The sequence below is a fragment of the Ornithorhynchus anatinus genome, chromosome 1, assembly GCF_004115215.2.
Source record: "Ornithorhynchus anatinus isolate Pmale09 chromosome 1, mOrnAna1.pri.v4, whole genome shotgun sequence".
NCBI classification, from domain to species: Eukaryota; Metazoa; Chordata; class Mammalia; order Monotremata; family Ornithorhynchidae; genus Ornithorhynchus; species Ornithorhynchus anatinus.
In genome coordinates this window covers 181,989,699-182,015,111 of record NC_041728.1, presented here as the reverse complement: position 1 = coordinate 182,015,111, position 25,413 = coordinate 181,989,699, and the positions used below count along the sequence as shown (strand labels likewise).

At 56.2% G+C, this 25,413-nt stretch overlaps 1 protein-coding gene across 1 annotated transcript; it reads right to left on the bottom strand.

Annotated features, from left to right (window-relative positions):
- Positions 1-19,879, bottom strand: DES (desmin). The gene is given in 10 exon segments (XM_029064316.1): positions 1-133; positions 2,150-2,232; positions 2,832-2,875; positions 5,135-5,346; positions 5,348-5,356; positions 8,738-8,863; positions 9,476-9,637; positions 11,234-11,329; positions 12,678-12,738; positions 19,189-19,879. Coding segments are annotated over 10 exon segments (1,437 nt in total). The 5' UTR covers positions 19,791-19,879; the 3' UTR covers positions 1-91.
- Positions 19,880-25,413: the final 5,534 nt, after the last annotated feature.

Below are 25,413 nucleotides of genomic sequence, written 5' to 3'. Positions count from 1 at the left end.
GGCTCGGGGCCGTGGCGGAGGGGCGGTCTCAGGAGGGTGTTGGGGGGGGGGGGGGCGGCGGGAAGGACCTCTCCGGGGACGATGTCGCTTTCTAGAGCACCTCGTGTTGTTGCTGTGTGGCCTCGCTCACAACCTGCGGGGGGAACGACAGCGGCCGGTGGGATTTAGCGGCGTGCGGGGCGCTGTGCTGAGCGCTTGGGAGAGGGCGAGCCGCCGAGTCCCCGCCCGCCACGAGCTTACGATCTAGAGGGAGGTGGAAGACGGGGCGGGAGGCAGTTAGCACAGTGTGGGCAGGGAATATTAATATTAAATCCAGCGGCGGCTCAGTGGCAAGAGGCCGGGCTTTGGAGTCGGAGTCATGGGTTCGATTCCCCGCTCTGCCCTTGTCAGCTGGGTGACTGTGGGCAAGTCACTTCTCTGGGCCCTCAGTTCCCTCATCTGGAAAATGGGATGAAGACGGTGAGCCCCACGTGGGACGACTGATTCCCCTGTGTCTACCCAGCGCTTAGAACGGTGCTCGGCACATAGTAAGCGCTTAACAGATACCCAGCATTATTAATTAAATCGTTCTATCGTCCTCTCCCAAGTGCTCGGTCCAGCGCTCGGCACCAGTAGCGCTTGATAAATGATTATTATTATGGTATTCGTCAAGCGCTTACTATGTGCCCGAGCACCGTTCTGAGCAATGGGAGTAGACACAGGGCGATCAGGTTGTCCCACACGGGGCTCGCACTTTAATCCCCATTTTCCAGATGAGGGAAGTGAGGCACCGAGAAGTTAAGTGACTTGCCCAGGGTCACACAGCAGACAAGTAGCGGAGGATTGATGAGAGAAGCAGCGTGGCTCAGTGGGAAAAGCCTGGGCTTAGGAGTCAGAGGTCGTGGGTTCTAATCCCGGCCTCCGCCACCTGTCAGCTGTGTGACTTTGGGCAAGTCACTTCACTTCTCGGTGCCTCAGTTCCCTCATCTGGAAAATGGGGATGAAGACTGGGAGCCTCATGGGACAACCTGATTACGCCGTATCTCCCCCAGCGCTTAGAACAGTGCTCGGCACATAGTAAGCGCTTCACAAATACCAACATTATCATTATTATCACCAGCGCTTAGTCTTGGCACATAGAAGCACTTAACAAATACTATTATTATTATTGACAGGACGGGAGTAGGAGAACCTATTTTTCTTTGGTTGGGGTTTTTTTAATGACATTTGTTAAACCCTTACTATGTGCTGGCCGCTGTAATTATTAGTATATTTTATACTGTACTAAGCCCTGGGGTAGGTACAAGCTCATCAGGATGGACACAGCCGGTGTCCCACGTGGGACTCCCCCTCTTCATCCCCATTTTACAGATGAAGACACTGAGGCTCAGAGAAGTGAAGTATTCCATCTGGAAAGTTCCCTCAGCTTTAAAGCGGGGATGAAGGCAGCGAGTGCGATGTGGGATAGGGACCGTGTCCAACCTGATTGTCTTTTATCTCTCCCCGGCCTTTGGACGGTGCCTGGCACATAGTAAACGCTTAACAAATACCATTAAAAAAAAGAAAAGGGGAAAAAAAAGGATGGGAGATGGGGAGAGAACGGGGGAGGATGGAAAGGGGGTGAAGAAGAGTTGGGGGGATGCTCTGAAATGGAGGTGCCGGGGGGAAGGAGGGAGAAGCAGCACGCTTAATGGATAGAGCCCGGGCTTGGGTGTCAGAAGGTCATGGGTTCTAATCCCGCCTCCTCCCCTTGTCTGCTGGGTGACCTTAGGCAAGTCACTTCGCTTCTCTGGGCCTCGCTTCCCTCATCTGGAAAATGGGGATGAAGACCGTGAGCCCCACGTGGGACAACCCGATGATCATAGTAATAATCTTGGTATTTGTGACTTCTCTGAGCCTCAGTCTCCTCATCAGGAAAATGGGGATGAGGACCGTGAGCCCCACAGGGGACAACCTGACGACCTGGTGTCTCCCCCAGCGTTTAGAACCGGCACATGGTGAGCGCTTGGACGAATGCCGTCGTCGTCATTATTAGACAGAAGGAAAGGAGAGCGAAGTTGGGTTGGGAATGTGGACGGAGGGAGGGAGACCGACGGGAGACGGGGAAGAAAGACGATGGGATGGTGGGGGGAAGTCGAGGCCTGGTGTGGGGGTGGGGGGATGTACTCACTTCTCCATCCCGGGTCTCGATGGTTTTGATCATCACTGTCTTCTTGGTGTGGACCTCCGAGCCTCGCTGCTCTGGGCTCGTCTCTGTCGAACGATCCCGCTAGGTCGGGGTCCAGGACGCCCCCCGGCCCCCCGACCTTCAGGCAGACGCCCCCCGCTCCATCCCCTGATCTGACCTGGTCTGATCCCCTCCCCGTAGATCGATCTCCCACCTTGCGTGGGGCGCTCTGCACACAGTGAACGCTCAATGAATACGGTTGATCGAGTGATTCCCGCGCCAACCCCTTTTCACTCATTCGATCGCATTTACCGAGCGCCTAGTGTGTGCGAAGCACTGTAGTGAGCCCCGGGGAGGGGACGATAAAACAATAAAGAGACGCATTCGCCCTCAAAGCCTTCCGGGGGGGGCCTTCCCAGACTAAGCCCTCCCCTCCTCTTTTCCCGCTCCCTTCTGCGTCTCCCTTCGTGCTTCGACTCGGCCCTTTCTCCCTCCCGTCCGCACCCCCACGGCGCTGACGTCCGAGATCTGTCATTTATCGATTCGATTCACGTCTGTCTCTAGCCTGCGGCTCCCTGTGGACGCCGAACGCTCAGTAACGCTGTTCTGAAACCCAGTCGGTGCTCAGTAGATACGATGGAGCCGCCCCGTTCTGCCTCCTTTCTCCGTCCCCGGCCCTACTCACCTCGGAAGTTGAGGGCCGAGAAGCTCTGGATGGGAAGGTTGATCCTGGATGGGAGTTCAAAGGTCAAAGTTCGTGTCAGACGAGCCAAGGTTCTCCTGGCTTTCCGTTCCCTAACCCCACTCTTTTCTCTCTTTTTCGGTATTTAATAATAATAACGATGGCATTTGTTAAGCGCTTGCTATGTGCAAAGCACCGTTCTAAGCGCTGGGGAGGATAGAAGGTGATCAGGTTGTCCCGCGTGGGGCTCCCGGTCTTCATCCCCCTTTTCCAGATGAGGTCACTGAGGCCCAGAGAAGTGAAGTGACTTGCCCAAAGTCACACATCTGACAGGCGGCTGAGGTGGGATTTGAACCCATGACCTCTGGCTCCCAAGCCCGGGCTCTTACCACGGAGCCACGCTGCTTCTGTTCGTTAAATGCTTAGTAGATGCCCGCTGTAATCTCGCAGAGAAGCAGCGTGGCTCAGTGGAAAGAGCCTAGGCCTGAGAGTCCGAGGTCATGGGTTCGAATCCCGGCTCTGCCACTTCTCCGCTGTGTGACTGTGGGCAAGTCACTTCACTTCTCTGTGCCTCAGTGACCCCATCGGTAAAATGGGGATGAAGACTGGGAGCCCCACGTGGGACAACCTGATCACCTTGTATCCCCCAGCGCTACAGAACAGTGCCATTATTATTATTTCCTATTATTAAAAATAATCATAACTGTGGAATTTCTTAAGCACTTAGTATGTTCCAAGCACTGTTCTAAGCACTGGGGTGGATACAAGCTAATCAGGTTGAACACAGACCCTGTCCCACATGGGGTTCACCACCCAGGTCTGTGCTCTATCGAGAAGCAGCCTGGCATAGTGGGTAGAGCCCAGGGCCTCGGGGACAGAAGGACCCGGGTTCTAATCCTGGCTCTGCCACCTGTCAGCTGTGTGACTTTGGACAGGTCACTTCACTTCTCTGGGCCTCAGTTCCCTCATCTGGACAATGGGGATGAAGACTGGGAGCCCCACGTGGGACAACCTGATGACCTGGTATCTCCCCCAGCGCTTAGAACAGCGCAAGGCACATGGTAAGTGCTTACCAAATACCATCATAATTATTGTTACTATTATTATTACCAACTCGGTTGTACAGGGCTCTCCCCAAGCGCTTAATACAGTGCTCTGCACTCAGTCAGCTCTCAATAAGTACCATTGATTGACAGCCTGGAAAAAAAAAATGATGGTATGTGTCAGGCTTGAGAGTCAGAGGTCGTGGGTTCTAACCCCAGCTCTGCCACTTGTCAGCTGGTGACGGTGGGCAAGTCACTTCGCTTCTCTGGGCCTCGCCTCCCTCATCTGGGTAATGGGGATGAAGACCGTGAGCCCGACGTGGGACAACCTGATTCCCCAGTGTCTACCCCAGCGCTTAGAACAGTGCTCGGCACATAGTAAGCGCTTAACAAATACCCACATTATTATTAATCCTCATTTTACAGATGAGGTAACTGAGGCACCGAGAAGTGAAGTGACTTGCCCAAGGTCACACAGCTGCCAAGTGGCCGAGCCGGGATTCGAACCCATGACCTCTGACTCCAAAGCCCGGGCCCTTTCCAGTGAGCCGTGCTGCTTCTCTGAGCTCTTTATTGAGCGCTTTATTTATTGAGCGCTTACTATGTGCAGAGCACTGTGCTAAGCGCCTGGAATGGACAGTTCGGCAACAGATAGAGACAATCCCTCGCCGTGGGCAGGAAATGCGTGTTTCCTGTTGTGATGTACTCTCCCAGGTGCTTAATCCAGTGATCTGCAACCAATAAGCCTCAATAAATAGACCGTGAGCCCGTCAGTGGGCAGGGACCGTCTCTATCCGTTGCCGAATTGTCCATTCCAAGCGCTTAGTCCAGTGCTCTGCACATAGTAAGCGCTCAATAAATACGATTGAATGAATGAATGAATAAATAGGATCGAATGAATGAAATAGTAAATACCAACATTATTATATTGGGAAGCAGCGTGGCTCACTGGAAAGAGCCCGGGCTTTGGAGTCAGAGGTCACGGGTCCGAACCCCGGCTCTGCCACTTGTCAGCTGGGTGACTTTGGGCGAGTCGCTTAATTTCTCGGTGCCTCGGTCACCTCATCTGTAAAATGGGGATGAAGACCGTGAGCCCCACGTGGGACGACCTGATGACCCCGGGTCCACCCCAGCGCTTAGAACGGTGCTCGGGCACATTAGTAGGCGCTTAACAGATACCAACGTTATCATTATATCGTAAAAGCGGAGGTTACGGTGTAGAGGACGAGCGCCCCCGGGGTCCTCCCCATCCCCACCCCCTACCTGCTCTCCTCGCCCTCCAGGAGCTTGCGGTAAGTGGCGATCTCCACGTCCAGGGCCATCTTGACGTTGAGGAGGTCCTGGTACTCGCGCAGATGGCGGGCCATCTCGTCCTTGAGGTGGCGGATCTCCTCCTCCAGCCGAGCGATGCTGTCCTGGTAGCCGTTGGCCTCCCCGGCGAAGCGCTCCTCCAGCTCCCGCATCTGACGCATCAAGGGAGTCGTTCTGGCCAAGGGGGACAAGGAGGTCAGAGGGCGTCGGGACGGGAGGAGGCCGGCCGGGGCCGAGGCACGGCGGCCTCAGGGAAGCTTGGTATTTGTTAAGCGCTTACTCTGGCGGACCACCGTTCTAAGCGCCGGGGGAGGATACGGGGTCATCGGGTCGTCCACGTGAGGCTCCCGGTCTTCATCCCCCATTTTACACATGAGGTCACTGAGACACAGTGAAGTGACTTGCCCACAGTCACACAGCTGCCAAGGGGCAGAGCCGGGATTCGAACCCCTCCTCGCCCCCGCCAAATCATTCCCTTCCCTCTTCAAAAACCCTACTTAAAGCTCACCTCCTCCGAGAGGCCTTCCCGGACCGACCTCCCCTTTTCCCTCTGCTCCCTCTACGCCCCCCTTCACCTCTCCGCAGCTCAACCCTCTTCTCCCCCATCTCCCTCCGCTCCTCCCCCCTCTCCCCGTCCCACCCCTCGGCACCGTGCTCGTCCCGCTCGACTGTCCTCTATCTTCATCGCTCCGATTTATTTCGTTAATGAGATGTACATCGCCCCGATTCTATTGATTTGCTATGTTTTAATGAGATGTTCTTTCCCCTCGACTCTATTATCGCCATCGTTCTCGTCCGTGCCGTCTCCCCCGATGAGAACCGTGAGCCCGTCAACGGGCAGGGACCGTCTCTATCTGTCACCGATCTGTCCATTCCGAGCGCTTAGTCCAGTGCTCTGCACACAGTAAGCGCTCAATAAATACTATTGAATGAATGAATGAATGACCTCTGACTCCCAAGCCGGGGCTCTTTCCACTGAGCCACGCCCGCTTCTCTAATGTGTCGGCTTATCATTGTCTCGCGCCCTCTCCGAGCGCTTAGTAAGAAGAAAGAGAAGCAGCGGTGGCTCAATGAAAGAGCCCGGGCCTTTGGAGTCAGAGGTCATGGGTTCGAATCCCGGCTCTGCCACCGGTCAGCTGTGTGACTGTGGGCAAGTCACTTCACTTCTCGGTGCCTCAGTTCCCTCATCTGTAAAATGGGGATGAAGACTGGTGAGCCTCATGTGGGACGACCTGATTACCACTGTATCTACCCCAGCGCTTAGAACAGTGCTCTGCACATAGTAAGCGCTTAACAAGTACCAACATTAGTAGTAGTAGTAGTACGGTGCCTCAGGGGCAAGAGCTGGGGCTTGGGAGTTAGAGGTCGTGGGTTCTCATCCCGGCTCCGCTGGTGACCTTGGGCCGGCCGCTTCATTCATTCACCCATTTATTCAATAGTATTTATTGAGCGCTTACTATGTGCAGGGCACTGGACTAAGCGCTTGGAATGGACAATTCGGCAACAGAGAGAGACCCTCCCTGCCCACCGACGGGCTCACGGTCTAATCGGGGGAGACGGACGGACAAAAACAAGACAACATCATCACGATAAATAGAATCAAGGGATGGACACCTCATTAGCAAATAAATAGGGGAATAAATAATATATACAAATGAGCACAGTGCTGAGGGGAGGGATTCTTCTCTGGGCCTCAGTTCCCTCATCTGGGAAATGGGGATGAAGACTGTGGGCCCCACGGGGGACAACCTGATGACCTCGTATCTATCCCAGCGCTTAGATCAGAGCTTGGCACATAGTAAGTGCTTAATAAATACCATCATCATTATTATTATATGAGTGGGTCACAGAGATGTGGAGGGGGTACACTTTGGAGTCGAAAAAGTTGCCCTGAAAGACAGGGAACGTGGAATCCCACCTCGGAGAAGCGGCGCGGCCTACTGGAAAGAGCCCGGGCCTGGAAGTCGGAGGACCTGGGTTCTAATCCCGACTCCGCCGCTTGTCTGCTGTTAGTGACCTTGGGCGAGTCACCTCATTTCTCTGGGCCTCAGTTACCTCATCTGCAAAATGGGGATTAAGACCGAGAGCTCCGTGGGGGACAGGGACTGTTCCCAACTCGATCAGTTTGCATCTAGCCCGGCGCTTACTATGGTCCCTGGCACATAGTAATGCTCTGTTCACAGTATGATCTTGGGTTCAAATCCCAGCTCTGCCACTTGTCAGCTGTGTGACTTTGGGCAAGTCACTTCACGTCTCTGTGCCTCAGTTCCCTCATCTGTCAAATGGGGACGAAGACCGGGAGCCCCACGTGGGACAACCTGATCACCTTGTATTCCCCCAGCGCTTAGAACAGTGCTTCGCGCATAGTAAACGCTTAACAAATCCCATCATTATTATTAGCAGTAGTAGACCGGAAGCTCCTTGAGGGTAAGGATCGATTCTACTAGCTCTTCCGTACTCTTCCAAGTGCTTAGTATAGTGTTCTGCACACAGACTGGAAGCTCTTCAAGGGCAGGGATCGAGTCTATTACTTCTATTGTCCTCTCCCAAGCGCTCAGTACAGTGTTCTGCACCCGGTAGACTGGAAGCTCCTTGAGGGCAGGGATCATGTCCACTCACTCTATTGTCCTCTCCCAAGGGCACGTATTAAGCGCTCGGTGAACATCGCTGATCGACTGAGAGAGTTCAGAACCCGGGCTGGGCCTAGTTTGCCACTCACCATGTCCAGCTGCCGCTCACCGGGCCCACCTGCCACTCAACACATCCACCTGCCACTCACCACGTGATGATGATGATGGGATTTGTTAAGCACCTACTAGGGGTCAAAGACCCTTCTAAGCGCTGGGGGAGATACAAGGTGATCAGGTTGTCCCACGTGGGGCTCACAGTCTTCATCTCCATTTGACAGATGAGGTAATTGAGGCCCAGAAAAGTGAAGTGCCTTGCCCAAAGTCACCCAGCTGACAGGTGGCGGAGCCGGGATTCGAACTGACGACCTCTGACTCCTAAGCGCGGGCTCTCTCCACTAAGCCACAGCTGCCACTCAGTGCATCTACCCGTCAATGGGCCCACCTTCCATTCACGGGGTCCAGCTGTCACTCACCACATCCACCTGCCACTCATCGGGTCTAGCTGTCACTCGTCGGGCCCAGCTGCCACTCAACGCATCCACCTGCCACTCACCGGGTCCAGCTGCCATTCAACGCATCCACCTGCCGCTCACCAAGTCCAGCTTCCACTCACTGGGTCTAGCTGTCACTCACCGGGCCCGGCTGCCACTCACAACATCCACCCGCCACTCACCGGGCCCAGCTGCCACTCGCCACGTCCCCCTGTCACTGGACCCACCTGCCACTCACCGGGTCCAGCTGTCACTCACCACATCCACCCGCCCCTCACCGGGCCCGGCTGCCACTCACCACTTCCACCCGCCACTCACCGGGCCCAGCTGCCTCTCGCCACGTCCCCCTGTCACTGGGCCCTCCTGCCACTCACGGGGTCCAGCTGTCACTCACCACATCCACCCGCCCCTCACCGGGCCCGGCTGTCACTCACCGTGCCCTTGAGGGCGTCGATCTCACAGGTGTAGGACTGGATCTGGTGACGATACTCCATCATCTCCTGCTTGGCCTGGCGCAGGGCATCGTTGTTCTTGTTGGCGGCCTGGGTCAGGTCCGACACCTGCGGACACACAGGGTCGGGGGGTTGGTCCCGGAAGGGGTTCGGCTCCCAGCGGAGCGCGCGGGGGACGGGGCCGGGAGGGGAGAGGGGTCGGACGGGGAGCCGGAGGGGAGCCGCAGACCGGTCTCTAGACTTCAAGCTTGTGGTGGGCGGGGAATGTGTCTGTGATATCGTTCTCTTCCCAGCGCCTAGTACAGCGCTCTGCACGCAGTAAGCGCTCAATAAATACCATTGACCGACCGAACGATTGATAGGCAGATTGACTGATAGGCAGAGACGGGGAAGGAGGAGAAGGAGAGGGTCCCCCTAGGATTCGTACCGCTCTTCGGCCTCGGAGGCGATCTTGGCGGGAAATACCATTCATTCATTCAATAGTATTTATTGAGCGCTTACTATGTGCAGAGCACTGTACTAAGCGCTTGGAATGGACAGATCGGTAACAGATAGAGACGGTCCCCGCCCTTTGACGGGCTTACGGTCTAATCGGGGGAGACGGACAGACAGGAACCTGGCAGTAAAAGACAAGGACAATAGCAATACCGATGATCGGTCGATCGATCGATCGATTGACAGATAGACAGAGGGGGGAAGGAGGGGAAAGGGAGGGCGCACCTTGGATTTATACCACTCCTCGGCCTCGGAGATGTTCTTGGCAGCGATGGTCTCGTACTGAGCCCGGATGTCTCTGAGGGCGGCGGTCAGGTCTGGCTTGGACACATCCATCTCCACCTGCACCTGCTGCTCTTGGAGCTGAGCCTGCAACTCCCGGATCTCCTAATGATAACAATAATAATAATATCTGTTAAGAGCTTAGTATGTGCCAGTACTGTTCTAAGCGCCGGGGCGGGTCCAAGCCAAACCGGTTGGACGCGGTCCCCATCCCACGTGGGGCTCGCGGTCTTCATCCCCATTTTCCAGATGAGGGAAGTGAGGCCCGGAGAAGTGAAGTGACTTGCCTAAGGTCACACGGCAGACGAGGGGCGGAGCTGGGATTAGAACCCATGACCTTCTGACTCCCAGGCTCGGGCTCTATCCATTGTGGTATTTGTTAAGAGCTTACTGTGTGCCAGGCACCATTCCAAGTGCTGGGGTAGACAATAATAACAATAATAATATTAATAATGGTATTTGTTAAGTGCTGACTAGGTGCCGGCACCATTCCAAGTGCTGGGGTAGATAATAATGACAATAAGAAGAAGAAGAAAATTGTGGTATTTGTTAAGCACTTAATTCGTGCCAGGTACTGTTCTAAGTTCCGGGGTAGATAATATTGACAATAATCCTACTAATGATTGTGGTATTTGTTAAGCGCTCACTAGGTGCCAGGCACCGTTCTAAGCACTAGGATAGATAATGATTACAGTGTTAGTAATAGCTACCGTGGTATTTGTACCATTCTAAGCACTGATCTAAGCGCTGGGGTAAATAATAAGAATAGTGGTATTTGTTTAGTGCTTAATACATGCCAGGCACCGTTCTAATTGCTGGGGTAGATAATAATAATAATAATAGTGATGGTATCCGTTAAGCACTTATTATGTGCCTGGCACCGTACTAGGCGCCGGGGCTATTATTAAGTGCCGTCGAGTCGTTGCCGATCCACAGCGACTCCACGGATAGACTTTCTCCAGAAGGTGCCGTCCTCGGCCGTAATCCGCGACCTTTCTAACGGTTCTTCCGTTACGGTTGTGAGGGTGTCTGTCCATCTAACCGCCCCTCCGCCCCTTCCGCCTTTTCCCTGGACTTTCCCTAGCCTGAGTGTCTCCTCCGGGGAATCCGGCCCCCTCATCGTCCGGCCAAAATCGGCTCATCCGAGTCCGACCGTTTGGCCTCCCAGAGACCTCTTTGGTTTCATTTGCTCCAAAGTCCGTCTGTCTTTGGGGCCGTCGGGGTTATTCACAAACGTAGGGACGAGCAAATGGGGTTGGTCGCGGTGTCCCGTCCACCGTGGGGCTCACGGTCTCCATCCCCATTTTACAGCTGAGGAGACTGAGGCCCAGAGAAGTGACTTGCCTAAGGTCACCCAGCTGACAAGTGGCAGAGCCGGGATCAGAACCAGGTCCTCTGACTCCCAGGCCCGGGCTCTTCCTACTAGCCCAGTTAATGGGGGTGTAATAATGTTGGTATTCGTTAAGCGCTCACTACGTGCAGAGCACCGTTCTAAGCGCTGGGGGAGATACGGGGTCATCGGGTCGTCCCACGTGAGGCTCCCAGTTAATCCCCATTGTACAGATGAGGGAACTGAGGCCCAGAGAAGGGAAGCGACTGGCCCACAGTCACCCAGCTGATAAGTGGCAGAGCCGGGATTCGAACCCATGACCTCTGACTCCCAAGCCCGGGCTCTTTCCCTCCCGCTCCCCAGGTCCTCACCTCCTCGTGCACTTTCTTCAGGAAGGCGATCTCCTCGTTCAGGGACTCGATCCGCCGCTCCAGGTCAATGCGGGCCAGGGTAGCTGCGTCCACGTCCTGGTCGGGGCACAGCGGGGCGAGGAGAGGGGAGGGGTCCGGCCGCCCCCCGGGACAGATGGAATAAAAAAACAAACCGAAAAATAACAGATGAGGAGGCGGTCCGGGGTCGGGCCCATGGGAGATGATGATAACGGTGATATTCGTGAAGCGCTTACTCTGTGGCACACACCGTTCGAAGCGCTGGGGTGGATGGAAGCAACACAGTGCCCGTCCCACGTGGGGCTCGCGGTTTTCAACCCCATTTTATTAATAACAACAATAATGATGATAATAATGTCGGTATTCGTTAAGCGCTTACTATGCGCAGAGCACCGTTCTGAGCGCTGGGGGAGATACAGGGAAATCAGGTCGTCCCACGTGAGGCTCACAGTCAATCCCCATTTTACAGATGAGGGAACTGAGGCCCAGAGAAGCGAAGTGACTCGCCCACGGTCACACAGCTGACAAGTGACAGAGCTGGGAGTCGAACCCATGACCTCTGACTCCGAAGCCCGGGCTCTTTCCACCGAGCCACGATGGCATCTGTTAAGCGCTTACTATGTGCCGGACACCGCTCTAAGCGCTGGGGGAGATACAAGGTCATCAATTTGACAGATAGACGACCGGGGGAGTGCCTGTGCCTCAGTTACCCCATCTGTCAAAGGAGGATGAAGACTGTGAGCCCCACGTGGGACAACCCAATCGCCTTGCGTCCTCCCCAGCGCTTAGAACGGTGCTTCGCACATAGTAAGCGCTTAACAAAGGCCGTCGTTCTTATTATTATTGTATCTCATTTATCTATTCTGATGGCGTCTGCCTACTTGTTCTGTTCCGCTGTCCGTCTCCCCCTTCCAGACCGCGAGCCCGTCGTCGGGGCGGGGATGGTCAGCGTGGCTCAGTGGCAAGAGCCCGGGCTTGGGAGTCGGAGGTCACGGGTTCGACTCCCGGCTCTGCCACTCGGCAGCTGTGTGACTGTGGGCGAGTCACTTCGCGTCTCTGGGCCTCAGTGACCTCATCTGGAAAATGGGGATGAAGACCGTGAGCCCCACGTGGGACCACCTGATTCCCCTGTATCTCCCCAGCGCTCAGAACGGTGCTCTGCGCATAGTAAGCGCAGTAAACAAATACCAACGTCGTTATTATGGCCTCTGTTGCCCAACTGTAGCCTCCGACCGCTCAGTCCAGTGCTCTGCACACAGTAAGCGCTCGATACATTCAGCGAATGAATATCCACCTCCCCCAGGTTGGGATGTCCGGCCCAGCCGCTTCTGGGGCCCAGTCCGCCCCTCTGGGGCTTGGGCGAGCACGGGCCGGAGGGGGGCCGGGGCCGGGGAGGCAGCGGGGCCTGCGGGAGAGGGAAACTCACCGCCCGGAAGGCCGCTAGGTTGTTCTCCGCTTCTTCCTTCAACTGGATCTCTTCCTGGAGCCTGGGCAGGACAGGAGAAGCAGGCGAGGCCAAATCAGTCTAGACGGCCAGCTCGCCGCGGGCAGGGAATGTGCCTTTCCCTCGCCCTCCCCCAGACTCTCGCCCGGTGCTCGCCGCACAGTAAGCGCTCGATAAATGCCGCTGAATCCATCAATCGTTGGGATGCCCGGAGCGCTCACTATGGGCAGAGCACTGTCCTAAGCGCTTGGGCGACGTCCGGACAACGGAGTTGACAGATCCGTTCCCTGCCCGGAAGGAGCTGCCGGTCCAGGGTCAGAGGAGACGGACCGTGAGCCTCACGTGGGACGACCCGATGACCCTGTATCTCCCCCGGCGCTTAGAACGGTGCTCTGCACGGAGTAAGCGCTTAATAAATACCAACATCATTATTATTCATTCTTTCATTCGTCCAGTCGTATCTATCCAGTCCTTACTGTGGGCAGAGCACTGTACTAAGCGCTTGGGAGAGGACAATGGAAGAAGCAGCGTGGCTCAGAGGCAAGAGCCCGGGCTTGGGAGACGGAGGTCGCGGGTTCTAATCCCGGCTCCGCCACTTGTCGGCTGTGTGGCTTGGGGCAAGTCGCTTCACTTCGCTGGGCCTCAGTTCCCTCATCTGGAAAATGGGGATGGAGATCGTGAGCCCCATGTGGGACAACCTGATGACCTTGTACCTACCCCAGTGCTTAGAACAGTGCTTGGCACATAGTAAGCGCTTAACAAATGCCATTATTATTATTATTACTCTCTGGGCCTCAGTTCCCTCATCTGTAAAATGGGGATGAAGACTGTGAGCCCCACATGGGACAACCTGATGACCTTGTACCTACCCCAACACTTAAAACAGTGTTTGGCACGTAGTAAGGGCTTACCAAATACCATTTTTATTATCATTATTACTAATAATAGACACATTTAATAGCACTTAGAACAGTGCCTGTCACATAGTAAGCGCTTAACAAATACCATTCATCATCTTCTTCTTATTATTAGTACATTTCCTGCCCACAGCGAGCTTATGGGAAGCAGCATGGCTCAGAGGAGAGAGCCCGGGCTTGGGAGTCAGAGGTCATGAGTTCGAATCCCTGCTGTGTGACTGTGGGCAAGTCACTTAACTTCTCTGTGCCCCAGTTCCCTCATCTGTCAAATGGGGATGAAGACCGTGAGCCTCACGTGGGACATCCTGATGCCCCTGGATCTCCCCCAGCGCTTAGAACAGTGCTCTGCACCTGGTAAGCGCTTAACAAATACCAACGTTATTATTATTATAATCTAGAGGGGGAGATGGACCCACCCACTCCGCTCCTCTGGCGCTGACCTCATCGTTCTCGTCTATCTCGTCTATCTATTCCCCCCTTTCAAAGCCCTACTGGAGGCCCACCTCCTCCAAGAGGCCTTCCAGGACTTGGCCCCCTTTTCCTCAGCTCCCCCTCCCTTCCGCGTCACCTCGACTCGCTCCCTTTGCTCTTGCCTCCTCTCCCCGCCCCACACCGCTTGTATATCCATTATATATCTATAATTCTATTTATTTCTATTCATTCATTTAATAGTATTTATTGAGCGCTTACTATGCGCAGAGCACTGTACTAAGCGCTTGGAAAGGACAATTCGGCCACAGATGGAGACCATCCCTGCCCAATGACAGGCTCTGTTGATGCCTGTTGACTTGTTTTGCTGCCTGTCTCCCCGCCTCTAGACCGTGAGCCCGTTGTTGGGCAGGGATTGTCTCTCTTTGTTGCCGAATCGGACTTTCCAAGCGCTTAGTACAGTGCTCTGCACACAGTGAGCGCTCAATAGATACCACTGAATGAATAAATGAATGACAGAGATGGACGTAAGCGGTAAGTGGGGCTGGGAGGGGGGATGAAGAAAGGGAGCGAGTCGGGGCGACGCAGAAGGGAGCGGGGGAAGAGGAAAGGAGGGTTTAGGGAGAGAAGGGATTAGATTCGGGTGTGAGTTCAAGTCTTGCCACCAGCCTGAAGCAAGTCGCTGAACCTCAGTTTTTTTCACCTGGAAAACGGGGAGAACGATGTTGGGCTCCCTAATTTGCAAAGTTGTCGTGAAGGGGAAAATGAGATGGGTGATGCGAGAGAGCTTTTTGCTTTTTTATCAGGTATTTGTTAAGCTCTTACTGTGTGCCAGGCACTATACTAATCGTTGGGGGAGATACAGGATCATCAAATTAGTCACGTCCACATCCCACCTGGGGCTCACAGCCTTAATCGGGAAGCAGCGTGGCTTAGTGGAGAGAGCCCGGGCCTGGAAATCAGAAGGTTGTGGGTTCTAATTCCAGCTCTCCCACTTAAAATAAAATAAATGGTGGCATTTGGGAAGCGCTTACTACGGGCAAAGCACTGTTCTAAGCGCTGGGGGATACAAGGTGATCAGGTTGTCCCACTTGGGGCTCACAGTTTTAATCCCTATTTGACAGATGAGGTAACTGAGGCACAGAGAGGTTAAGTGACTCGCCCAAAGTCACAAAGCTGGCAAGCGGCGGAGCCGGGATTCGAACCCATGACCTCTGACTCCTAAGTCCGGGCTCTTTCCGATGAGCCACGCTGTTTCTCATTGAGAAATGAAGTGACTTGCCCAAGGTCACACAGCACACAAGGTCGGGGGGAACTGGGAGAGGAGAAAGCAGGTTGTGGGCAGGGAATGGATGCGTATATTGTTAATATTGTCCTCTTCCAAGTGCTTAGTACAGTGTTCTCCACACAGTAAGCGCTCAATAAATATGATGAAATCAATGAGCTCAGGTCCTTCTGACTACTTCTGATTGTAGTAGAATCAACATGTTATAAGGGCGTGAAAACAGGACAGGATATTAATAATGACAATAAGGATGATGTTGGTGTTTGTTAAGGTCTTACTACGTGCCAGGCACTGTACTAAGCACTGGGGGGAGCACAAGCAAATCAAGTCGGACAGAGTCCCCTGTGGGGCTCACGGTTTCAATCTCCATTTTACGGACGAGGTAACTGAGGCCCAGAGAAGTGACTTGCCCAGGGTCACCCAGCAGACAAATGGAGGAGTGGGATTAGAACTCATGATCTTCTGACTTCCGGGCCCGGGATCTATTCACTGTGGTGGCCAATTGATCAGTTCCTAATTGGAGAACCTGAGTGGAGAAGGGAGAGGGCGAGAGGACAGAGGAGGAAGAGGAGGAGGAAGAGGAGGAGGAGGAGGAAGAGAGTAGAAGGAGGAGGAGGAAGAGGAGGAAGAGGAGGAGGAGGAGGATTATCCCGCTTGAGAACCAACCCACAGGTCAGGCGGGTCCTAAGAATGGCTCCATCCCTCTCCGTTTGGGTGGCCGAGAAGCAGCGTGGCCTAGTGGGTAGCGCCCGGGCCTGGGCGTCAGAAGGACCTGGGTTCTAATCCCGGCTCTGCCACTCGTCCGCTGGGTGACCTTGAGCAAGTCACTTCACTTCTCTTTGCCTCGGTTCCCTCATCTGCAAAATGGGAATTCAGTGCCCTTCGACTGCCTTCGATTTAAAGTGTGGGACTGGATTATTTTCCTCTAGACTCTAAGATCGACGTGAGAGAACGTGTCTAGCAACTCTGTTATATTTTATCAGTCCATCGGCCGGTGGTGTTTACTGAGTGCTTAATATGCGCAGAGCGCTTGGGAGAGTACAATATAACAGGGTTGGTAGACACATTCCCTGCCCTTCTAGACCGTGAGCCCGTTGTTCGGTAGGGATCGTCTCTGTTTGTTGCCAGACAAACGCTTAGTACAGTGCTCTGCACACAGTAAGCGCTCGATAAATACGACCGAACGAATAACGATCTTGCAGTTAGGGGAAGCAGCACGGTGCAGCGGATAGAGCACGGGGTCGAGAATCAGAAGGTCATGGATCCTAATCCCGGCTCTGCCACTTGTCCGCTGTGGGGCCTCGGGCAAGTCACTTTGCTTCTCTGTGCCTCAGTTCCCTCATCTGTAAAATGGGGGTGAAGACTGGGAGCCCCATATGGGACAAGGACTGTGTCCAACCCGATTTGAGTGTATCCGCCCCAGTGTTTAGTAGAGCGCCTGGCACATTAGTAAGGGCTTAACAAATATCACAATTATCACTACTGGGAAGTAGCGTGGCTCAGTGGAAAGAGCCCGGGCTTGAGAGTCAGAGGTCATGGGTTCTAATTCCGCCTCCGCCCCTTGTCAGCTGTGTGACTGTGGGCGAGTCACTTCACTTCTCTGGGCCTCAGTGACCTCATCTGGAACATGGGGATGAAGACTGGGAGCCTCACGTGGGACAACCTGATTCCCCTGTATCTACCCCAGCGCTTAGAATAGTGCTCTGCACATAGTAAGCGCTTAACAAAAAATACCAACATTATTAACAATCATATTGTTATAATAATGACATTAATTATTAGGTGCTTAACAAATACCGCAGTTACTATCGTAAAAATAATGCTATTTGTTAAGCATTTACTACGCGTCAAGCACTAACCTAGAGGAGGCGTGCTCTCCCCGGGGCTTATTACAATGCTCCGCACACTGGAAGCCCTCAATAAATAGCAATGATTGATCGATCGATCGATTGATGGGTACAGGGCCTACGGGGAGAGGGAGGTAGAGAGGAGAGCCGGAGCTAGGGCCTTGGCCAACTCCACCGCGTTCCCTCCCTCCTCCCTCCCAGTCGCCTTGAAGTCCCGTCAGTGGGCAGGGATTGTGTCTATCTGTTGCCGAATTGTCCATTCCAAGCGCTTAGTACAGTGCTCTGTACATAGTAAGCGCTCAATAAATACTATTGAATGAATGAATGACCGGGGAGGGGAGACGGACACTTCCAGCAGGAACCCGGAGTCTGGATTCCCTCCCTCTCCCGCCCTCCACCGTCCCCCAGTCATTCATTTCATTCACTAGTATTTAGTGAGCGCTTACTCTGTGCAGAGCACTGTACTAAGCGCTTGGAATATACAATTCAGTTCAAAGAGAGTGAATAATACCATCTGCTAAGCGCTCACTACGTGCCGAGCACCGTTCTAAGCACTGGGGTAGATCCAGGCTAGTTGGGTGGGACAGTCCCCGTCCCACGTGGGGCTCCCGGGCTCGATCCCCTTTCTCCGGATGAGGGAACGGAGGCCCAGAGAAGCCAAGTGACCCGCCCCAGGTCACGCAGCAGACAAGTGGCAGAGCCGGGATTAGAACGGGGGTGATAATGATGATGATGGCATTTGTTAAGCGCTCACTGTGTTCCAGTTGCTGTACTGAGGGCTGGGGTGGACACAAGCAAATGGAGTTGGACACCGTCCCCGTCCCTCACGGGGCTCCCTGTCTCAATTCCCCCTTTTCCGGATGAGGGAACTGAGGCCCAGAGGAGTGAGGTGACTTGCCCAAGGTCACACAGCAGACAAGTGGCGGAGCTGAGATGACAACCCAGGTCCTTCTGGCTCCCAGGCCGGGGCTCGAACCACTAGGCCGTGGAGCCCAAGTGGGCGAAAGGCGAACACGCACAAACACACCTTTCCTAGCCTCTGTGCCTGGGGCAGACCGAGTCCCCTCCGCCAGTGGAAGGGTCTGCATTGGTCCCCTAGCGCCCCCACCCCCCACCTCCTTTCCCCGCCTGGTTCCCCCCACCCTTGGCATCCCCCTGGCCCAGTGGGCCCGCAGGGTGGGACGAGGGCTCTGGGATCCCCCCCCTTCCGCAACAAGGTCACCCCCTAACCCTGCCAGCCCCCCAGGCCCGAAGCCCTGCCGGGGAGCGGGTCTCTGGGTGCAGGTTGTGGGGGTGGGCGAGTGGGTGGGTGGGTGGGCCTGAGGCTGCGAAGTCTGCAGAACCAGGAGAGCTTTCTCAGGGGCTCCAACTCCCTCCGGCCTCCCTTCCTTTCTCCTCTCCTGCCTCCCCTTCCCTTCCCCTCCCCTCTCCTGCTTCCCCCCTTTTTACTTCCTTTTCCCTTTCCCTTCCCTTCCCCCCCTTTCCCTTTCCTTCCCCTTCCTCTCCTTCCCTTCCTCTCTCCTGCCTCCCCTTTTTTCCTCCTTTTCCCTTCCCCTTCCCTTCTCCTTCCTTTCTCCTTCCCTTCCCCCGCCTGCCCTCTCCTGCCCCTTCCTCCCCTTCCCTTCCCCTTCCCCTTCCCCTCTCCTGTCCCCCCTTTCCTTCCCCTTCCCTCTCCTGTCTCCCCTTTCCTGCCCCTCCCATCTCTTGCCTCCCCTTTTTTCCTCCTTTTCCCTTCCCCTTCCCCTCCCTCTCCTTTACTGCCCCTTGCTCCCTTTCCTTCCCCTCCCCTCTCTTGCCTCCTCTCTCTCCCTCTTTTTCCCTTCCCGTTCCCTTCCCGTCCCTTCCCTTTCCTTCCCGTCCCTCTCCTTCTGTTTCCCTTCCCCTGCCCCGTCCACCCCTCCTCCCCCGACCGCCCACCCTCCCCCGACGCCCCTCCCCTGCCCGGCCGAGCCGTCGGCCCCCGGGATCTGCCGTCTCCTCTCCCAGAGGTCAGAGGTCAGGAGGGTCCCACCCACCTGGTCTTGAGCCTCTGCAGGTCATCGAGCAGGTTGTCCCTCTCCAGGTCGACCCTGGCCCGCTGGTTGGTGAGCACCTCGACCTGGCGGCGCAGCTCTCGCAGCTCCTCCTCGTAGATCTCGGCCACGCGGGTGGGCTCCCGGCCCTTGAGCCGGCTGACCTCGGCGGCCAAGGCGGCGTTCTGCTGCTCCAGGAACCGCACCTTCTCGATGTAGTTGGCGAAGCGGTCGTTGAGCTCCTGCAGCTCCGCCTTCTCGTTGGTGCGGGTGGCCAGGAACTCCTGGTTCACCGCGTCGGCCAGCGAGAAGTCCAGCAGCTCCCCGGCCCCGTAGGCCCCGGCGGCGGAGGAGCGGGGGATCCCCCGCGGCGGCCCCCCGGCCCGCAGCCCGCCCACTCCGCCGGCCCCGCCGGAGCTGCGGGACACCTGGTAGACCCGGGAGGTCATCGAGCTGGCCGAGCCCTTGGAGCCGAAGGAGGCGCGGGGGAAGGACGGGGAGCCCAGCGGGGAGCCCCCCGAGAAGCTTCCCGAAAAGCCGGGGCCGCCCCCGAAGGTGCGACGGTAGGAGGACACGCGCTGGCTGGACGACGACGAGAAGCTCATGGTGGGGCTGGCCGGGGAGCTGCGAGGCTGCCGCTGGACGAGGACGAGACGACGACCCAGGCGGAGTCGGGGGACACGAGACCCCCCCCCGCCGGCCGGCCCGGCTATTTGTAGCCATCCCGAGATCGCCCCCGCCCGTCCCCCCGCCCGGGCTCCCCGTCCCGCCCCGCCCCCCGACAGCTGCATCTTCTCCAGTGCCCCCGTCCGGCTGGGAGAGGCGCCCGGGGCCGGACGGGGAGGGGGGAGGCGGGGGCCGGGGTGTCCGCCTGGGTGGGGGAGGAGACGACGGCCCCCGGGCTGGGGGTGGGGAGGCGGAGGAGGGGGTTACTGGGGCCTAGGGGGCGGAGGGGACCACCCCCCGGGTTGGAGGGCCCCCGGGCCTAGGCGGAGCGAGGGTGGGCGCTTGGTGGCAAGGGAGGAAGGGCCCCTCCCCGAAGCTGAGGCCTAGAGAGAGGAGGGGTTCGCTCGGGACCAGGTGGCGGAGGGGGAAACGCGCCCCTCCGAGCCCTAAGAAGAGGAGGGGGGGGTCGCTCGGGACCAGGTGGTGGAAGGGGAAACTCTTCCCCGAGGCCTAAGGCGGAGAAGGGGGTCACTCAGGCCCGGCCGGTGGAGGGGAGCGTCCCCGAGCTGAAGGGACCCGGGTCCTCCTGACTACTGGGCCCTGGCTTGCCGAGACCCCCGGGATTGGCCCCCAGAGGGCCAGAAAGGCTACCGACCACTCCTTCCCCCACCCCCTCCAACGCTCCCGGCTCCCGGGACGGGGTCACAGCGCACTGAAGGGAAGAATTTTAGAGAAGCAGCACGGCCTAGTGGGTACAGCCCGGGCCTGGGAGCCAGAGGACCCGGGTTCTGATCCCGTCCCCTCCACTCGTCTGCTGGGTGACCTTTGGCCAGTCACTTCACTTCCGTGCCTCTCAGTCACCTCACCTGTGCAATAGTAATATGTTGGTATTTGTTAAGCGCTTACTACGTGCAGAGCACTGTTCTGAGCGCTGGGGTTAGATACAGGGTCATCGGGTCGTCCCACGTGAGGCTCACGGTCTTAATCCCCATTTTCCAGATGAGGTCACTGAGGCACTGAGAAGTGAAGGGACTCGCCCACGGTCACTCAGCCGACAGGTGGTGGAGCCGGGATTCAAACCCATGACCTCTGACTCCCAAGCCCGGGCTCTTTCCGCTGAGCCGCGCTGCTTCCTGGGGCCTGCGAGTCCCGCGTGGCACAGGGGCTGGGTCCAACCTGATTCGCTTGGTACAGTGCCTGCCACATAGGAGCGCTCAGCAAATAACAAATATCCAGAAGCCCCGGGTGGAAGGTCCGGCCGGGGTCAGCCCAGGTCAGCGGAGTGGAAATCTCCATCCGTGACCTCTGAGGGAAGGCAGGGTGGTCCAGTGGGCAAAGCTTCGGATCCGAAAGGGCTGAGGGAGGGGGGACGGGCAACCACGTCGGCAAGGTGACCTCGCGGGGGCGGGAGGTGGGTCCGGGCCTCGATTTCCCCTCCGCGCCGCGGAGCCAGGGACCGGAGAGGGTTCGAGGCCCCCCCCCCCCCCCGGGTGTTGTCACAAACAGCGAGGTGGTTTCCCAGAAGACGGGCCCCCGCGTGATCCGGGGGCTGGGGGCGGGGGGCTTCCTCGGCGCCCGCTCCCAATGGGCCCGGCCTCCCCGGAGCCGCCCACCCCCGGCTCTGACTCACCCTCTTCCCTGCCCCCCGGCCGAAGTTTGTCTATCTTGTCCCAAGTCGGAACGTCACCCCACCGCCGCCTCATACCAGAGCGCGGACGTTGATATTTATAGAAGGGAGAGCTCGGCCAGGCCGGGGGAGGGGAGGGCCGGGAGGGACTGGATTCTGTCTTCCGTCAGGCCCGTACTGGGCGCCGAGCGCCGTGCTAAGCGCTGGCGTCGACCGGCTCGCTTTGGCGGGTTCGGGGGGACCCGCTACGCCCTTACCGTGCGCCGGGCTCTCGACTAAGCTCCGGGGCAGATACGAAGTCGTCAGGTTGGACGCGGTCCCCGTCCCACGTGGGGCTCACGGTCCTCATCCCCGTTTTCCAGATGAGGGGACCGAGGCCCAGAAAGAGTGAAGTGACTTGCCTAAGGTCACGCAGTTGACCGGCGGTAGAGCTGGGATCAGAACCCAGGTCCTTCTGACTTCCAGGCCCGGGCTGTAGCCGTCAGGCCACGTGTGGGCGGGGAACGTGTCGGCCAGTTCTGTCGTAGTGGACTCTCCGAAGCGCCTAGTACAGCGCTCCGCACGCGGTAAGCGCTCAACGGGTACCACCGAATGATAGACCGTGAGCTCGTTTTGGGCGGGGAACGCATAGGCCGACTCTGTTGTATTGGACTCCCCCAAGCGCTTAGTACAGAGCGTTTCACCGAGGCGGCAACTGAGTGAAGTGACTAGCCCAGAGTCACAACTGGCTCAGTGGAAAGAGGCCGGGCTTGGGAGTCAGAGGTCATGGGTTCGAATCCCGGCTCCGCCACTCGTCAGCTGGGTGACTGTGGGCGGGTCACTTCACTTCTCTGGGCCTCATCTGGAAAATGAGGGATTAACTGTGAGCCTCACGTAGGGACAACCTGATCACCCTGTATCTACCCCAGTGCTTAGAACAGTGTTCTGCGCATAGTAAGCGCTTAACAAATACCAACGTTATTAACCTCGGCTCCGCCACTTGTCAGCTGTGTGACTGGGCAAGTCGCTTCACTTCTCTGTGCCTCAGCGACCTCATCTGCAAAATGGGGGTGAAGGCTGTGAGCCCCACATGGGACAACCTGATCACCTTGTATCCCCCCCAACGCTTAGAACAGTGCTTTGCACGTAGTAAGCGCGTAACAAATAGCACCATTATTCTTATCATTGAGGCAGTAGCCAAGCTGGGACTGAACCCAGGTCTCCTGGCTCCCAGCCCCCCGGCTTTTCCCGTTAGACCGGTGACCTAACTGTTGCAGCCTCCCTCAGATTCCGGGGTCCTGAGGAGCAGAGAGTGGGGAGTCCAATAAGCTCTTCCGAGGTTCAGTCGATCACTAGTATTTATTGAGCACCTATTCTTTGCAGAGTACAATACTAAGTCCCTGGGAGAGCACGATGGAAACACGATTCCGGCCCTCAAGGAGCTGACACGGGAAGCATCATGGCGTTAATAATAATAATAAGGGTATTTGTTCATTCATTCATTCAATAGTATTTATTGAGCGCTTATTGTGTGCAGAGCACTGTACTAAGCGCTTGGAAGGTACAGATTGGCAACACATAGAGACCGTCCCTGCCCAACGACGGGCCACAGTCTGCCAAGCACTGTTCTAAGCTCTGGGGTAGATACAAGGTCATCAGGTTGTCTCATGTGGGGCTCACGGTCTTCATCCCCATTTTCCAGATGAGGAAACTGAGGCCCAGAGAATAATAATAATGTTGGTATTTGTTAAGCGCTTACTATGTGCAGAGCACTGTTCTAAGCGCTGGGGTAGATACAAGGTAATCAGGTTGTCCCACGTGGGGCTCACAGTCTTCATCCCCATTTTACAGATGAGGTAACTGAGGCCCAGAGAAGTGACGTGACTTGCCCACAGTCACCCAGCTGACAAGTGGCAGAGCCGGGATTCGAACCCAAGACCTCTGACTCCAAGCCCAGGTTCTTTCCATGCGGAGAGGAGAGAGCACTGGCCTGGGAGTCAGGGGGTCATGGGTTCTAATCCTGACTCCGCCGCTTTGCCGTGTGGCTTTGGGCAAGTCACTTCACTTCTCTGGGCCTCAGTTACCTCTTCTCAAAATGGGGATTAAGACCGTGAGCCCCGTGCGGGTCAGGGACTGCGTCCGATCCGATTTGACTGTATCTACCCCAGCTGTTAGTACAGTGCCTGGCACATAGTGAGCGCTTGAGAAATACCATTATAAATAAAGAAGCAAATAAATAAAATAAGGAGCACTATTGTGTGCAGAGCACTGGACGGAGCACTTGGGAGAGGACAACAGAGTTAACAGGTACAATCCTTTCCCCCAAGGAGCTGACGGTGGACTGCGTGCGGAACGTTATGGTAAGTCCTCGGGGGGATAAAACAGAGTTAGTAGGCAGAATTCTAGTCCTCAGATGGCTTATCGATCAAGTTATTGAGCAATTTCTGTGTGCAGAGCACTGTACTAAGCGTTTGGGAGAGTCCAATCCAACAGAACTGTGAGACCAGAACTTACGATCTACAGTGGGAGGCCGACTTCAAAATACGTGACCCATTTGGACGTGAGTGTCATAAGGCCGAGGGTGGGGTGAGTATCAGGTGGAAATACCCCGGGCTTGGGAGTCAGAGGTCATGGGTTCTAATCTAGCTCCGCCACTTGTCAGCTGTGTGACTGTGGGCAAGTCACTTAACTATTCTGGGCCTCAGTGACCTCATCTGGAAAATGGGGATGAAGACCGGGAGCCCGACGTGGGACAACCTGATGCCCCTGTATCTGCCCCAGCGCTTAGAACAGCGCTTGGTCCATAGTAAGCGCTTAACAAATACCATCGTTATTATTAAAGGGGACAGACGCCAAAGGGAGAGGGAGTAGGGGAAAGGAAGGCTTAGTCGGGGAAGACCTCTTGGAGGAGATGGGCCTTCAGTAAGTGTTTGAAGCCGGGGGAGAGTCATCGTCTGTTGGGTAGGAAAGGAGAGAACATTCCAGGCCGGGGGAAGGACTTGGACGAGGGGTCGGCGATGAGATGGGAGAGAACGAGGCACAGAAAGTAATAATAATAATGGTGGTATTTGTTAAGAGCTTACTAGGTGCAAGGCACTGTACTAAGCGCTGGGGGATACAAGGTGATCAGGTTGTCCCACGTGGGGCTCACGGTTTTAATCCCCATTTTCCAGATGAGGGAACTGGGGCCCAGAGAAGTGAGGTGATTTGCCCAAAGTCACCCAGCTGACAAGCGGCAGAGCTGTGATTCGAACCCATGACCTCCGGGCTCTTTCCACTGAGCCACGCTGCTTCTCTGAAAGTAGGTTGGCATAAAAGGGGCGAAGTGTGCGATCTGGGCTGGACTAGAAGTGTCGTGAGGTGAGGTAGGAAGGGGTGAGATGATAAAGCGAGAAGCAGCGTGGCTCAGTGGAAAGAGCCCGGACTTGGGAGTCAAAGGTCGTGGGTTCGAATCCCAACTCTGCTACTTGGCGGCGGTGTGAGCTTAGGCAAGTCACTTCACTTCTCCGGGCTTCGGTGACCTCATCTGTAAAATGGGGATGAAGATGGCGAGCCCCCCGTGGGACGACCCGACGACCTGCTATCTACCCCAGCGCTCAGAGCAGGGCCTGGCACATAGTAAGCGCTTAACAAATGCCAACGTCATTATTATTATTATTTTTAAAGCTGATGGTGAGGAGTTTTTCTTTGAGGTGGAGGGGCAACCCCTGGAGGTCCTTGAGGCGGGCGAGATGTGGACTGAAAGGTTTTGTCGAAAGGTTTTGTCGAAAAACGACGCGGGCGGCAGAGTGAGGTCTGGACTGGAGTGGGGAGAGAGGGGAGGCAGGGAGGAGGCTGCCGCGGTCATCGAGGCGGGATAGAATAAGCGCTTGGATAAACGTGGCGACAGTCTGGATGGAAAGGAAAGGGCGGACTTGAGCAACGCTGGGAAGGTGGAACCGACGGCGGGATTCGGT